The 14950-nt window shown below is 34.3% G+C and overlaps 2 protein-coding genes across 2 annotated transcripts; one reads left to right on the forward strand and one right to left on the reverse strand.

Annotated features, from left to right (window-relative positions):
- Nucleotides 1-145: 145 nt before the first annotated feature.
- Nucleotides 146-5048, reverse strand: LOC125863785 (uncharacterized). Its single transcript, XM_049543790.1, has 5 exons — nucleotides 4745-5048; nucleotides 3898-4185; nucleotides 2420-2524; nucleotides 2280-2327; nucleotides 146-621 (listed from the first exon to the last, which is right to left on the reverse strand). Exons 2-5 carry the CDS (start codon nucleotides 4162-4164, stop codon nucleotides 382-384), a joined length of 660 nt encoding a protein of 219 aa, XP_049399747.1. The 5' UTR covers nucleotides 4165-4185; nucleotides 4745-5048; the 3' UTR covers nucleotides 146-381.
- A 2066-nt stretch (nucleotides 5049-7114) lies between these two features.
- Nucleotides 7115-14247, forward strand: LOC125876866 (inactive glucose-6-phosphate 1-dehydrogenase 4, chloroplastic-like). The gene is made up of 11 exons (XM_049558131.1): nucleotides 7115-7284; nucleotides 8921-9265; nucleotides 10333-10427; nucleotides 11758-11872; nucleotides 12220-12425; nucleotides 12509-12617; nucleotides 12704-12744; nucleotides 12831-12951; nucleotides 13037-13236; nucleotides 13507-13710; nucleotides 13815-14247. Exons 1-11 carry the CDS (start codon nucleotides 7171-7173, stop codon nucleotides 14050-14052), a joined length of 1788 nt encoding a protein of 595 aa, XP_049414088.1. The 5' UTR covers nucleotides 7115-7170; the 3' UTR covers nucleotides 14053-14247.
- Nucleotides 14248-14950: the final 703 nt, after the last annotated feature.

Genomic DNA, 14950 nt, shown 5'->3' on the forward strand with positions numbered 1-14950 from the left:
CAAAAGTTCAAGACCACGCATTTTCAAGGTCATTGGGAGTAATTTTCTTCCCAATTTCGTTACTATGATCAGCCAAAAGAACAGAAAGACACTAATGCAAGAACATAAATTGAAGGCAAGTTCCTATCATGTCCATTACTTTGAAAAGGAGATACAGAAAGCTGTAAGTTTGCTCGCACATAAGCATGAAACATCTCCAAATCAACGAGATTAACCACCCAAGGAATGTTGACGAAGATACATGTACACACCAAATGCATTTGCCATTCACTAAAAGTTCACTGTTTATTAAAGCATTACATTTATATCCAGATCAACCTTCTTCTGCATACACAGCATAAATAACGAGGCAAATACACTTCCAGACACAGAAGTCAAGGACTAATATAAAGAGGCGAGTAGCTCCAGCAAAGAAGCAGCAAATTGCATTTGTGTCTCCTCGTCTATGGTTAGGAAGAGGGGCACGTGTACAAATAGTGATCGGACACCATTCTGCTCTGCAAAACGCAAGGAATGGTAGTATACATAATTGCATACAAACCGGCCTGCATCATCAGAGGTCATTACTTCATATCCCATCTTTGCCAATACCTTGGTCATTTCCTCCACCGGAAGAGAAGTCTAGACAAAGAGAGAACCAGTATAAGGAGAAGTGGTAAGACACCTATAGGTGCAAAGACAAACGAAAATAAATTGTTCCTGGATCAGAAGTAACAGGAAGCATCTATTTCCAGTCAGTTCGATCTGCAGAAAGATTAGATGCTAGTACAAACTCCCCACTCCAGAAACTAGATGTTCAGAGAAATCGGTGAGATCCTCCTACAGGAAAGAATTTCCACAGTGTGCTCTTCTCTTTCCCCATTTCTAAAACTACCTGTTCGTCTGACATCTTTGAATAGAGATACTACCACGTGGTCCAAGATTAGGCTTTAACCTTATTTATCAAAAAGAAAACAAAAAAGAAGTGGAGAAACCTAAGTTGATTTCCCTTCCTTTAGCTACTAAGATTTTCCGTTTGCTAAGTTTGAAAAGTCCAAAGAGTACCGACTAGACACGGAGCTTGGATACGGTTTCCCGATCGGAGATCCATGAATCACAGACCATCCGTTCTTAGGCAGATAGGGAAAATTGAAAGAACTGATTATGCAGGGATCACTTGAATCAAATAAAGGTATGGAAATGAAAAAATATCAAGGGGTCATCCCTTATATATAAGATGGAGAAATTAGTGTTAGCTTGGATGGCAACTCCAACTATTCAAGATAGGAAATATATTTCCAACAAGCATTACACCACTTCGTTATTCATCAGCTCCTCCCTCCTCAAGGAAGTCACAAAAGTGACTTGGATAGTACGAAGCAAAGCAAAAGTGAAATAATTTAGAAGCCATGTTTATTGGTGTTGGTAACAGACTAACAGTTCACAATGTCATAATCCCTGGAAATTAGAATATCTTTCAGTAAAAATAAATGAATAAAAATCTTTAAAAAGTTCATGAGCTCGGAATTTTAAGAGAAGAAATTGGATTTAAATTGTATATCATAAAATGAAGAATCAATAACCCTCGCACCATAGGTCCCTATCTTTCCGTCCGGTCCTGGTGCATTTAAAGGTTTGTGAAGAACATGACCAGAAAAGGAAAGAGAACCTTTGAGGCTGGAATATTAAGCATTTAACTCAAGGTTTAGCATGCATAAGCATGGACAGTGAACCAACAATCTTGAGCTTCCAAAAAGCTTATGACTTTGCCTTTACAAGTTATTTCCTCAGCCCAGTGTTCTGTGTCTATTTCCAGCATAGGATGCCCAGAATTGTCTTTTGTCTTTCTACAATTAGTTGTACCTAAGCACTTCTATCTTCCGAACTAACTAATTTTTTAGATCATTATTTATAAGGGGATCATTCCCTAGTAGGGTCATACATTACTTTTACTTCTCAAACAAGTGGAAGTTCATCATCAATACTTCATACAAAGGAACTAAGGAAGTAAACAATCAATTTCTCTGGTCTTGCCCTCCTGCTCCCCTTTTGGAAACCTAGACAAAGTGTTAACTCAAAAAATGGTGTCTGAAATTCAATGAAGTGTTAAAGCAAACACCCTTCAACTTTTAAAAATATGGAGTATAAACTTCAATGAAGTATGAACTAATGCATAAAACGGTTTCATATAAGTACCAACCATATTTGGTTGACTTCAAAGTTGGGTAACAAGATAAACATTAAATTTTAATAACCATTCTACAGAAATCATGAGAGATGGATGCAAGAAATCATAATACCTCTCGTTTACGCGAAATTGCCCCATCTGCAGGAACAATAGGGACTTTCTGCAAGTAACAGGATAAAAATCTTGAGTTCAGTTGATGAACTGAACAAACTGAAACAGGACAAATGAAAACTGGAAGGTCTTTTAACTAACCTGAGGCTTCCATCCCATCTCATCTGGACAACGGAAAGTAGCTTCATTGACAGCCTGATTCTCTATGGCAAACATTGTGGCACCACTATTAACTCCAAAATGTACCTGGATGAAATTACCACGAATTAGATTTATCTTGGTATATGAAGTACAAATATTGGGCATCAAAATACTCCATAGATAATTTGACTGTGACAGAGAATTCGCAACAAAGACTCTAGAGCATAACCATAATATTCTCTAGCCACTTGAACACCATAAACTCCATTCCCTCCTCATGTCATCATGGAGTGGTACTCCACGCAACTATGTTAAGTCATATGTGCTCTGTATTCTAGATCTCAGAGGAATTAAAAAGTTTAGTGGTATTCTCTATACAAGAATATGTCACTCAGCAATTTCAACGAAAAATGGACAACATTTCCCCTCACAAGTCACAAGTATAAAAGATAAAGGCACGACGAAAGAATTAGGTCATTTGGTTGTAAACAAATAAACAACTCTCTCTTTGTTTAGCTTTATCCCTACCCTTTTCCCCCATTTGCTACCTTTATCCCTCCCTTTTATCTCTCTTCTCTTAACACCTGAATACAATCCTGATTTTATAAATGATTCAATAACTGTCCTAAGTCTATGAAACAGACCCATTTTGTTAAGGTAAATTTGTGAAACATTCTAATTTCTAGCAACATATTTTTGGTAAAGGTAACATTTCTAGCAGCATATTTAAGTACACTTTTACAGGATTGGGTCCAGAACAGGATTTGGATTTCATCTCAGATAATCCCAAGAGCCTAGAGTATATATAAGGTGCCGCCTACACATCATAGCGGTTTTCAGGATTAAAAAATTAATTTAATGACCATTTCATCAGCAAATGGATCCTTCCACAAATACAAAAGCAGTAGCACCCTGCATCATTCAAAGATGATCAATTTGTATGAACTATGATCCAAAACTTCCATATCGGACACAACAAAAGTAGAAGTGTGATATTTCCAAGATAAAACCAACCACATCCAAATTAAAGGTCATACATTTCGTAATAGGAGAAAAGGAACACTAATTGTGTCATGATACGACATGGTCCTGTCAGATTCCATAAAGAAAAATTTCCATCTTTATGTCATATTAAGGTCCAATAGAATTAACAGCCATGTGACCTTTTTTTTTTTTAGAGAAAGGTAACAGTTAGTCTATATATATATCACAGGTATACTACATCAGAAAATGTAATCCCCCTTCAAAAGTGTTGTAGTTACATAAGGTCCTATTTTCTAAGTTACAACCAATGTATAAGCTGCATAAATAGCTTCTGTTTACACTTAACACCAAAAATAATACAGAGCTACACAATTTTAAAATGGCCATGTGACCATTTTCTAACTTAAAGAAATAAAAAATCTATCATTTCCTCATTTGGACACTAGAACAAAGTTAAGCATGAAAGGTAAAAAGAAGCCAAGTGAGCAACTAACCCAAATAACTCTCCTGGAATTAGATGACTCCGAGTCACCACCACTTAAACCAGCTTGCAGTGTCTGATACAAGGGAACTAGGGCTCCCTGGCCTGCAGTATCAAGGATGCTGCAACTCCCAAGGATCAGCCCTTTGGGCATACCCCTTTTCTTCATATAATCTTTAAGATTACTTACAATGGTTTCTGTTGGATTTTCAGCAACTCCATGAAATTTCTTGAAACCAGTCACATGTACGATCACAGGTGAAGGCCCTTCGGACCCCATCTATCCCCTAGTCAGACGAAACTAAAAAAAATTCAAAGCATCAAAAATAGATTCACTTTCTAATTAAACACCTGCATCAAACAAAACTACGAACCAAAAACCTAAAAAGATTTCATTGCAAGATTGTAAACCATAAATTCCAATCAAAGCCACCACGGATCAGTGTCCAATTATGACCATCTTTCTGTCTCAAACTGATTTAAAAGTAGAAATTTTGCACCAACAGTAATCAATGAAGAAGAACAAAGCAAAACTTCAAACTATAACATGTCAAAAAGGGATAAAAGAACAAAAAATAGACCTTTGTGAAAACGATGTTAGATAACAATTAAAGCTCAAAACTTTGATCCAAAATCAAACAAGAACCCAGGTTAGAATCTTCCCAATTCTTGTAAACATGAATGATTTCACAGACCAAGTTACCCCAAATTCACCACTAATAAGTCAAAGTCATGATTATAAACACAAAAAAAAACTAAACCCCAGTTGAAAATAATGAGAGATCATATGGATCAGAACCCCATAAATCATCAAGACTAAAAAGCAGAAAACTTAGAATTGAAAACATAAATTTTGTTACCTGAAAGCTGAAAGAGAGAGCCAAAAGAATAAAGGACTGAAGCAAGTGGTCTTATCTGATCAAAAGATGATTATAATGGTAGAAGACTACTGATTGGGATTCTTCCTTATTGATGAGTAAAATTTTGGAATATTATTAAAAAAAAATCGGATAAAGAAAGTGGTAGTGGTGGGTCGTTATCATATAAAACAAGAAGTCATATTATTATAAAAAATACGTAATTATTGTGATGACTTTGTTGTATGTTTGTTTTGCCTTCTTGACTAATCTCACCTCTGAGATAATTTGCCTTTACTTTAACCTCTCTTCTTCTTTTTTCTTTTCTTGATTTAACTTTTATAACAAATTAGTACTTAATAGTTAAGAAATGATTGACATCAAATTATCTAAATAATACTCCAATTATAACTAGTTGGCTATATAAGTTATAATTTATAGTATAAAGATTCTTGAGATTTGCTTTGGATGAAGGGAAGGAAATGTGAAAAAATTAAATTTAAGTCCGTGTTTGATTATAAATTTAGTTAAAAAAAATTTTTTAAAAAATTTGAAATTTAAAATTATGCTTGAACATGTATTTTACTTAAAAAGAACTTAAAATTTTAATTAAATGTAATCAAGTTACTATAATGTAATCACCCAACAATTAATTAAATTTCATTAATTAAAAAAAAAAACTATGATCAAATGTAATCAAGTTACTATAATTTCCTTTTCACCCGCTTTCCTCCCTAACAAAAAAGAATAAAGAATGTAAAGGAGATACATTTCTTTATTTTTACTTAATTATTTTACCTTGAAACAAACCTATGCGCTATTACCATATGATTTCCTTTAAAAAAAAAAGGAATAAAGTTCTGATTTTCTTTTTATTACATAGTTATAGAGGACAGTATATACAACCCACCCTATATATTATTGGGTGTCAATCGACACTACTTCATTGAAATTTTTTAGTATTAAATATATTAAAAAATCTAAAAAAAATAGAAATATTCCTATAAATAACGTTAATGATACTGCTTGAACAATTCAGCTTCTTGGCTCGTTGGTTTGCAGCGCAAATGTAATGGTTATTATTCAAACTTCCAACCAGTTATAATCATATTAGGCTAAATTAAACTAATTGCACTAGAATACTTAGTACTTAGTACTATCTCCAATGAGGCTATTATCAATACATTTCAAAATATGATTGGTCAAAGAATTCGATTCTCTCAACCCTTATACATACATGATATATGTCACAACGTCTCTTCTACAAGGAGTGCTTAGATTGATTTGTTTTCTATATTTTTTTTAGTGATGAGAGATATGTTTTGAACAAGCTTATCAGTTATCACATTAAAAAATTACGTTTAAAATAAGTTCATCGCATTAAAAAATTACGTTCCTTCATAGTGTGCTCATATCCGTACAATTTAACTCTTCATGAGAAAAGTCTTGCTACCCAACAACTATAGTGAGAATAGTAACCTTATAATACATACAAGATGACGTTTTTGGTTACTAATATTAGCCACAAATCTCTTGAGGTAATTGAGGCTTATCTTAATTGACAAGTATTTTAGTCTAGTTGGTAGGGACATGCACTATATTGACAGGTGGACTCAATCCTCTTCGATTTTAAATAGGTGCAATAGCACCCAACAATTTTTTTCATTCCAACATGATCTATTGTAAGTGATAAATTAGATATATATAATGTATAAGGGAGTAAGAAATTTAACTTTATAAGTTATAAACTTGAGAAGAATTTATAGTTCGTTTTAAATTTATTGAATTCAATATAAAATATTTATATATATGTAATAAAAAAATTAAAATTAAATATACAAGATCTAAGCAAAAGCTACTGAATTTGTATGAACTTGATTTTTTTGTGTAGTTAGGTGATATCATGCCTTAATAACTTTGGTGCTTGCATAAATACATGTAACAAGTGTTATTATATACATATTCACAAATATAAAATATGATATTTACCCAACTATTTCTATTAGCACAATCTATGAAAAATTGGGACAAAGCATTCGTATAACCTCATAGACTACTTTTAACAAAACAATTTCAATTTGAATAAAAGGATAGTTTCTCTAAATTATCATTCAAATAATCAAATTCTCCCATAATAATATTTACGTTGTCTAGTAATGTCATAATATCAGTTATCCTTTTCCTTTTATCTGAGAAAGAATTTACAAATTTAATAATACATGTGGTATGAGAAAATTTCCCAATTGTCCCTTTCGGACCTTACTCCAAATTGGGCCATGGGCCCAATATCAAGAATCCAAAATTGCGAGAACCCAAGCCCAAAGCATTACCAAAACCCAGACATCAACGTTTTTTTACACAGTAAACAACGACATACAGTATACTAGTAGAAAATACAACAGAAAACGTTGATCGGGATATTCAAAGTGATGGCGTCGCTTTCACCAGTATCGCTATCAACGTCTTCATCGGAGACCTCAATCGTCCCGTCAATTTATCGGAAACTTTCTGTATTACCTACCGTTGTTGTTCGTTCTTTTCCGGTCAGTTCTGTATCCATTTTCTTATGTTTTTTCTGGTATCCAAACTGAGCTATATGGTGCTGATCCTATTGTATTCTCTTCCGTGATTTTCAATTCGTGTATGAAATTCAGTTGAAAAATTAAGTTATTTCAGAAATTATGAAGAAAATTGATGTTTATCGACTGAATGATGTTGCAATTTCAGTGATATGAATACAATAAGTTATTAAGTCCCATAAAATTTAGACGATGCAGAGAATAAGTGACTAACCCATTTATTCCACTTTCGAATTTAAGTGTTAGTGTGATTGTGCAGTTTTGTATAGAAAGTACAGAGGGGAATAATGCAGAGAGTATGTTTATATACAGATTCGCACTGATAATTTGTGAATCCTTAAAAGTAGACTTCTCGATACTTTGTAGAATAGTAACTTGGAAGTATTGCAAATTTCATCATCAACCTTGATCTGTGTATGCTCAGTAATAACCTGGAGTAGCTAATGTTCCTATAGTAATAATTTCTGGAATAGCTAGTGTTCTGATAATTTGAAGAATTTCCAGTCCAAATCTGATAATGACTAACTAGCTATTTTCAGAAAGTGGATATCAATATCAGATTTGGACTGGAAATCAGTCAAACTGACCCTAGGAAAACATAAACAGTCAACTTTTGGTTCTGGGAGAATAAGATGTAGCTCTTGCTTGGGTGAGGCTTTGGTTGATCCTATAGCCACAGCGTCCAGTATCATGTCACTCAGTTTAACTTCAGGTGGAGTTTAGAATGTCAAATTGACTTGTCTATTATACATTTGTACTGGTAGCTGTTGAAGTCTTGATAAACCTGTTAAATTCATAACTGAAAAGTTTACTTTGATTGGGAAAGTATCATTTTAGAATTATAGCTAAACTAATCAAACAAATTTGAACTCTTAAAGTGGAACAGGATAATGTCATAAATAGAAATGTGTCAATTGAAAATGTGTAACACATTTCTATATGCCCCGATAAAATGTGATCCTTTTCACGAAATATATGATTTTTCATGTTCTGCACAATACAGTGACTGGAAGTTTTATATCTACATTTTATACTAATGAAGAAGCAATTATCAAATTACAAGCATAAGGTTAATAACTGGATCTGCTAAGATTTCTATCTAATTGTGTTTCCAAATGATTGTATAACTAGTTATGTTAACCATGTTATAGTGCTGTCGTGCTTCTAAAACATCTCTGTGATCCTTTCAAGACATGTTCACAGTTCACCTAAAAGGTATTGGTAAAAATTTAGAAAGATGTATAAATCCGCATCTCACATATGTTGAGTTGCATTAGCATGCATGTTCTACATGCTACAGCGCCAAATTGAAGTTTTACTTCTTCCTGCATGCCCCGAATTCTTAAATTTGTTTAGTCGTGTGAACTGGTTGACCAGATGAATCTAAACCTTGGTCTATATTTTCAGTTTGATACTTCTTTATAACTTTCAATCTTCAGATCAGAAGAAGCTGGTGAATCATGTTTACCTTTTGATATCTCACTGTTCCAGCTTTCTATAATAGTGTGGTTTAGTTGGGGAATACACGTGCACTTTTTCTGGCCAATGCCAATGTGATGGTGAATATTTTTCTGGAGACTGATATATATTCTTTACACAGAGCCATACAATAAAGAAATCCAGAACACAAATAGACTATGTGGCATATGTTCAACCTCATGATGTCAACAGACCACGATCTTCCATAAGGTCGACCTCTTTTAATGTTGAAGGAACTGGAAGCACTACTTCACTTGATGAAGAAGTTATAATTGACACTTCTGGGACGGAGGCTTCCATAAAGTTGCCTTTGCCTTTGTTTGAGACTCAATCATCCAGTAGTGGTGCACCAACTGATGATTCAGCCTCTCTTAGCATTGCTGTTATTGGGGCCACTGGTGTACTAGCCAGAAAGAAAATCTTTCCAGCATTATTTGCTTTGTATTACAGTGGTCAACTTCCAGAGGTAGGTACATTGATCAACTACCATTGTGCTCCTTTTTGAGTTCTACGCATCTGTTGAAATTTTTATTATGTTCAGTATCCATAATATTCATTTCTGATCCTGGTGGAACACAATTTCATCTTAGCTTTTCATTATATATTTCTTACTAATGAAAAATTTAATTTTTCTTTGCTACCGTCTGTCATAGCTACACCGCTAATTCAATTGTTTTCTAATTGTTGTACCTCACAAGTCATATTAATTGGTGGTATAACAATAACAACAACATACCTTGTGTGATCTCACAAGTGGAGTATGGGAGGGTAGAGTGTACGCGACCTCACTCCTACCTCATAGAGAGGCTGTTCCGATAGACTCTATTCTCAAATTTCAGAAAGTAACTATTTGAAATTATCTTTGATAGCTTGAGCTCAGCTTGATAATTTTTTTTATTTAGATCAAATGTAGTATCTTGATTAACATTGAAAAAGCCTTTTGAAGGGGTGGAGTGGTGCCATGCTTGTTGGACTGAACTAGCTGAAAGAGGTATGAGCATTAGTTTTCTTCCACATTGTGCGTTTAAGCTTTTGAGCTAGTGGTGATAACACTTGTTACCTGGGCAAGTAATTTGGTGGTAAGTTGCAACTGTTAGGACTTTGGACTAGATTAAGCATCATGCCGGAAGAGTGGACTCATGTGCCACACCAAGTGTAATTATAGAGTGTAAAATTATGAAATGTTCCGGGCTCCACAACTGAAGAAGAGATGACCACATCATGAAGTTATGAAACAAATGAATTTGGCACTTTAAGTTGAAGTATATGATAGTTGGTAATCTCTTGTTCTGTAAGAATCATTTGAAGTAGATTCACACAAGAACAATTGAAGGGCTCAAAACTTGGAACATTTTGGATAAAAATATTAACAAGGTAGTCGAATAAGATCAAGCTAAAATTGAATTGGAATATTTGAAGTATGTTGCTAGTGTCTTCTGCTTGCTACTTTTTAATGATAGGAAACATAATACTGGAAAGTTATACACATATGAGGTTAACCTTCTAGGCTTACTGGCTTTCTGATGGCTGCAGAAAATTGGTATATTTGGGTACTCACGGAAAAAATTAACTGAAGGAGATCTAAGAGCCATAATAGCACCAACTTTAAGTTGCCGCATTGATCACCAGTATGTTCCTTAACTTCCAAATGCATATATATATATATGTACCTCTGTTTTATATGTTGACTATGTCTATCCATCTGCTTATATCATAGGACACATTAGAAATAAGTGCTTATGCACAGAGAGAGAGAGCTTGAATGCACATGTGTGTGTGTGTGTGAGAGAGAGAGAGAGAGGAGGGGGGGAGGGGATTTTGTCACTGACGGATTTTGTATAGCTGATTCTTTTCTAGAGTTTGAGTTTTTGACTAAAACTTTTTAGACTTTGCCTTCAAAATTTAAGATGCATTTGCTAGAGCACCTGAAAGGCTAATGAGGGAGTTATGAGTGATCAGGGAAGCAAATGGTTTGTATCATGAAAATTGGCGTTTTCTTGTTGTTGATCTATTAACATAAAATTTATTAGGGATAATCTTAGAGACCTCCCCCAGGTTTCGCTTCATCACACTAATCTGCCTTGTGGTTTACGATATTACACTTATCGCCCTTATTTTGAAATCTTTGTCACAATTTTCTTAACTCATTTTTCTTTGATGAAAACAATTATAATTTGACTAATTTGTCCTTTCTAATATGCTTTTTTGTTTAATTTATCTTATAATATCTTCTTAAAGAAGCTCCTTAAAGATGGTGTAATTTTTCCCCGTGCCGTAAAATTATGTGGTTTGCGTTTTGCTGGAACTTTTTAATGAACATATTTGTTAAAAAATTCAGAAATAATACTGAAAAGAAGGAGGTATACAATAATGAAAGAAATAGAAAAAAACTTAATTGAAGAGGATTCCTGTGGAACAAGGAAAAAAACACACCACATAATTCCCCAAATTCAAACAAAAAATAAGTAGTTATGGAAAAGGCTTAAAGAAGAACAGACAATTAATGTGCAAACTTTCAAATTCCTATGACCAAAATTCATTTTATTGGTAAAGGGAACTTTATAAAATAATAGATGTAAAGTAAATTGTAGAAGAAAGTATGAAGTGCAGAGCAGAAGGATGCCAAAGAGAGGGAGAGATGGTGGCATGAATTTGCAGATCTTTTAAAAATGTTTATAGAAATAATTAAACGAAAGAGTATACTTAATAAGGTCAAATTATAAAGATTTTACATTGATGAAAAATGTACTAAAAGAAATGTTACCAAAAAATAAAAATAAAGGAGGTAAACATAATATCGTAAATCACAAGGGAAGTTAGTACTACAAAGAAAAAATTGAGAGGTCTATGAAATTATCCCAAATTATTAAACAAAAACTCGTCTCAATTTTCATATGTTAAAATAAAATCATTGGTGGAACATGATGTAGTTTAACTTTATAAAGTTTCTTTATACAGAGAAAACTGTGAAGAAAAAATGGATGCATTTCTCAAAAGGATATTCTATCTTTATGGAGGGTATGACAACCGAGAAGGAATGTCAAAGCTCAATACTCTCATGGAAGAAGTTGAGGTAAGTACTGCTGAGGATTGTCGACCTATGGTGCGCGTTCTGTTGTTTCTTGTACTTCTACTATCGTATTATTTTGTTGTAGTACTATTCTATTACTATATGTTGTTTCTTGTACTTCCATTACTATCTGTTGTTTTTTCTTGAGCCGGGGGCCTATCGGAAAAAACCTCTCTACCTTTGAGGTAGGGGTAAGGTGTACATACACTCTACCCTCCCTAGACCCCACCACATGGGACACTGGGACTACACTGGGTATGTTGTTGCTGTAGTTTTTGTGCGCGTAAGTGCTCATTGTATCCAAATCTATGTTATTTCTATTACTGTTGTTAACAGCTCGTGTACCTTAGGGAAAGTTTGGAGCAAACAGAATATTTTACCTTTCTGTGCCTCAAGAAGCACTTATCGACGTAGCATCCTCTCTTGCTGAAAAGGCCCAAACCCAGAGGGGTTGGAATCGTGTAATAATTGAAAAACCCTTTGGACTGGGTTCATTTTCTTCTCATCAGTTGACTACCTCCCTTCTCTCAAACTTTGAGGAAAAGCAATTATACAGGTTCAAAAGCAACATGTGTGATATAAGAAGACTTTGAATTCTGAATCATTTACTCATCACTGTTTTACTTGCCTATCTTCCAGGATAGATCATCTTTTGGGAAGGAACACAATTGAGAAGCTTGCGGTTCTAAGGTTCTCTAATCTAGTATTTATGCCATTATGGAATCGAAGTTACATACACAACATACAGGTAATTTGCTTAGGATAACCGACGCTCGATTCACCTTGGGAATGATGCAAAAAGTCTTTAGTTTATCATTGAACATTTATTTTTAGGTCACTTTTTCTGAAGAGTTAGGCATGCAGACCTCAGCAAGGTAGCCAAGGTTTCAGTTCACTTATGTAGGTTATAAGTATTTGATCCTAATCCTCACCCTCTTCATTTTTCCCCTTCACGTAATAGATATCCTAAAGGCTATGGGATTTTAGGAGATGTTGTACACAGCCACATCTTCCAGACAGTGGCCTTGCTTGCTATGGAGCCGCCTGTCACCCTTGATGGTGAAGATGTTCGTTATGAGAAAGTATGTAACCTCTATTCCCTATATGTTACAAAATATTTTCAATATTTTTTGTTGAAATTGGTCATATAAATCATTTACTCCTCAGGTTAAGGTTTTGAAATCAATTCGAAAATTGGGATCATCTGATGTAATTCTTGGGCATAGCGAAGCTGATTCTGGAAGTAACTTCAAGGATATGGAAAATCTAATGCCCACATATTTTGGTGCTGTTTTACACATTGATAATGCACGGTGGGACGGTGTGCCTTTTCTTATTAAGGCTGGCAGGGGGCTCAAAAAGAACAGGTCTGATCACTGCTCTCTAGTTATAGTATCTCTATTTCACCTTCAACCATTTGAAATATCATATCCTACTGCCTAAACACATAGGAGGTGAATCCTTTTTACATTTTTTTTGAAGTTTTAATGCATATGTAGATTGCTGCTATGATAGTTTTCACATGTTCCATTTAAACTATTCATATCTGTCTCATAATCCAATGAATTTGATGCATGATTTTGATTATCATCAAATAGGTCTGTTCTTTCTAATTTATCCTTACTGATGTGTTTCAGAGTTGAAATTCGTATACAATTTCGTCGTGTTCCTGGAAACATTTATCATAAAGATGGAGGAGGGCATATGCAAGATCTTGTCACTAATGAGCTGATTCTGCGTGATGTGCCTGATGAGGCCATACTCATCAGAATTAATAATAAAATTCCAGGATTAGGCATGAACTTGGAGGCTTCGGAATTGAACTTGCTTTATAAAGACAAGTAATGTTTTCTATTTTCTTATGTTAGTAATTTTGTGAATTTAGTGTTATGTTAGGATCTCCATTTCCATACTTTCTTATTGTTTTCTCTTGTTGATGTACTAGGTACAATGTTGATGTAACGGACTCGTATGAACAACTTCTTCATGATGTAATAGATGGAGATAACCATCTATTCATGAGAAGCGATGAGGTTGAAGCTGCATGGAACATTTTATCTCCAGTTTTAAGTGAGTTGGACAATAATAATACGACACTTGAGCATTACGAGTTTGGTAGCAAGGGTCCAGATAAAGCCGGTAATCTCTGGGCTAAACATGGGGTCAAGTGGTTGGATGATTAGTGAATTTCCTATTAGGCCATTACTCACAGTTATACATCATACAAACACTGAAATTCCTAAAGAAGGAATTATTAGAAATCCACTCTCCATACTTGGTCTTCATGATCATTGATTGAGATGGAATCATTGTGAAAAAATTTGCACACCTGTTACACACTACAGAAAAAGTTAATACTTTAGATTAATGAGATTGATACACTAGCTTTTGAAAGTTGGGTTGGTATTGTTGGCGCCACTTGCTTGTTTGTTGTGGATTCTGTTTACTTGATGGGTAATATGTCAAGCTGGCATAGTGACATGTTAGTGAAACTATTTTGGTGATTGCCTCCCATCGTCAATCCTTTGACGGTGGATATTGGTTGTTGTTTAAACCTAATGTGTCAAGCTGGCATAGTGACATAAATTTGGTGGTTGTTGTAGTCAAATAATCATGTCACACTATAGGGATTGATTACCATTTCGTAGTTTGGGGGTAGAATAGGACAAGGCTTTTTGGAGAGGTTGAAAGATGAGCTTAACTAGGCTCCTTTTTTGGCAATTTCCTAACTTTGAATGACACATTTGAAAGACGCTAGTATTACTCTAGAAGTTTGTGTTGTGCTATATTGAATTATTCTACTTGTATTTGGAGTTCCTTAGAACTAACTATAAACACTTGTTATAAATGAGATTTTTCGGTGTGAATTTGAGTTAGCTAGGCTCAAAATGGAAACCCAAAATTGGAAAATCTATCCAAGGTTCAGAGAGGGTCATCCCTAATTGAATTATTGTATAAGTTTTAGCCATCCAAGGAATATTTCTTGTGTGATTGTTTTCAACCTAACGGAATGCCTATATGCTGCTAGCTCTGTTCCACTTTTTAAATAGAAAGGAAAAGTTAAGTCAGCAACAGGAAGAG

This window comes from Solanum stenotomum, chromosome 1 (genome assembly GCF_019186545.1).
Source record: "Solanum stenotomum isolate F172 chromosome 1, ASM1918654v1, whole genome shotgun sequence".
Taxonomy (NCBI): Eukaryota; Viridiplantae; Streptophyta; class Magnoliopsida; order Solanales; family Solanaceae; genus Solanum; species Solanum stenotomum.

Excerpts from the sequence above, each read along its gene's own strand:
- LOC125863785 (XM_049543790.1), bottom strand. The coding sequence starts at position 4,164 with ATGGGGTCCGAAGGGCCTTCACCTGTGATCGTACATGTGACTGGTTTC. Across the intron at positions 2,328-2,419 it reads AGATGGGATGGAAGCCTCAG|AAAGTCCCTATTGTTCCTGC; the intron begins GTTAGTTAAAAG and ends TGTTACTTGCAG. Across the intron at positions 622-2,279 it reads CAATTTCGCGTAAACGAGAG|ACTTCTCTTCCGGTGGAGGA; the intron begins GTATTATGATTT and ends CTCTTTGTCTAG.
- LOC125876866 (XM_049558131.1), top strand. The coding sequence starts at position 7,171 with ATGGCGTCGCTTTCACCAGTATCGCTATCAACGTCTTCATCGGAGACC. Across the intron at positions 9,266-10,332 it reads ACAGTGGTCAACTTCCAGAG|AAAATTGGTATATTTGGGTA; the intron begins GTAGGTACATTG and ends TGATGGCTGCAG. Across the intron at positions 12,952-13,036 it reads AAGATGTTCGTTATGAGAAA|GTTAAGGTTTTGAAATCAAT; the intron begins GTATGTAACCTC and ends TTTACTCCTCAG.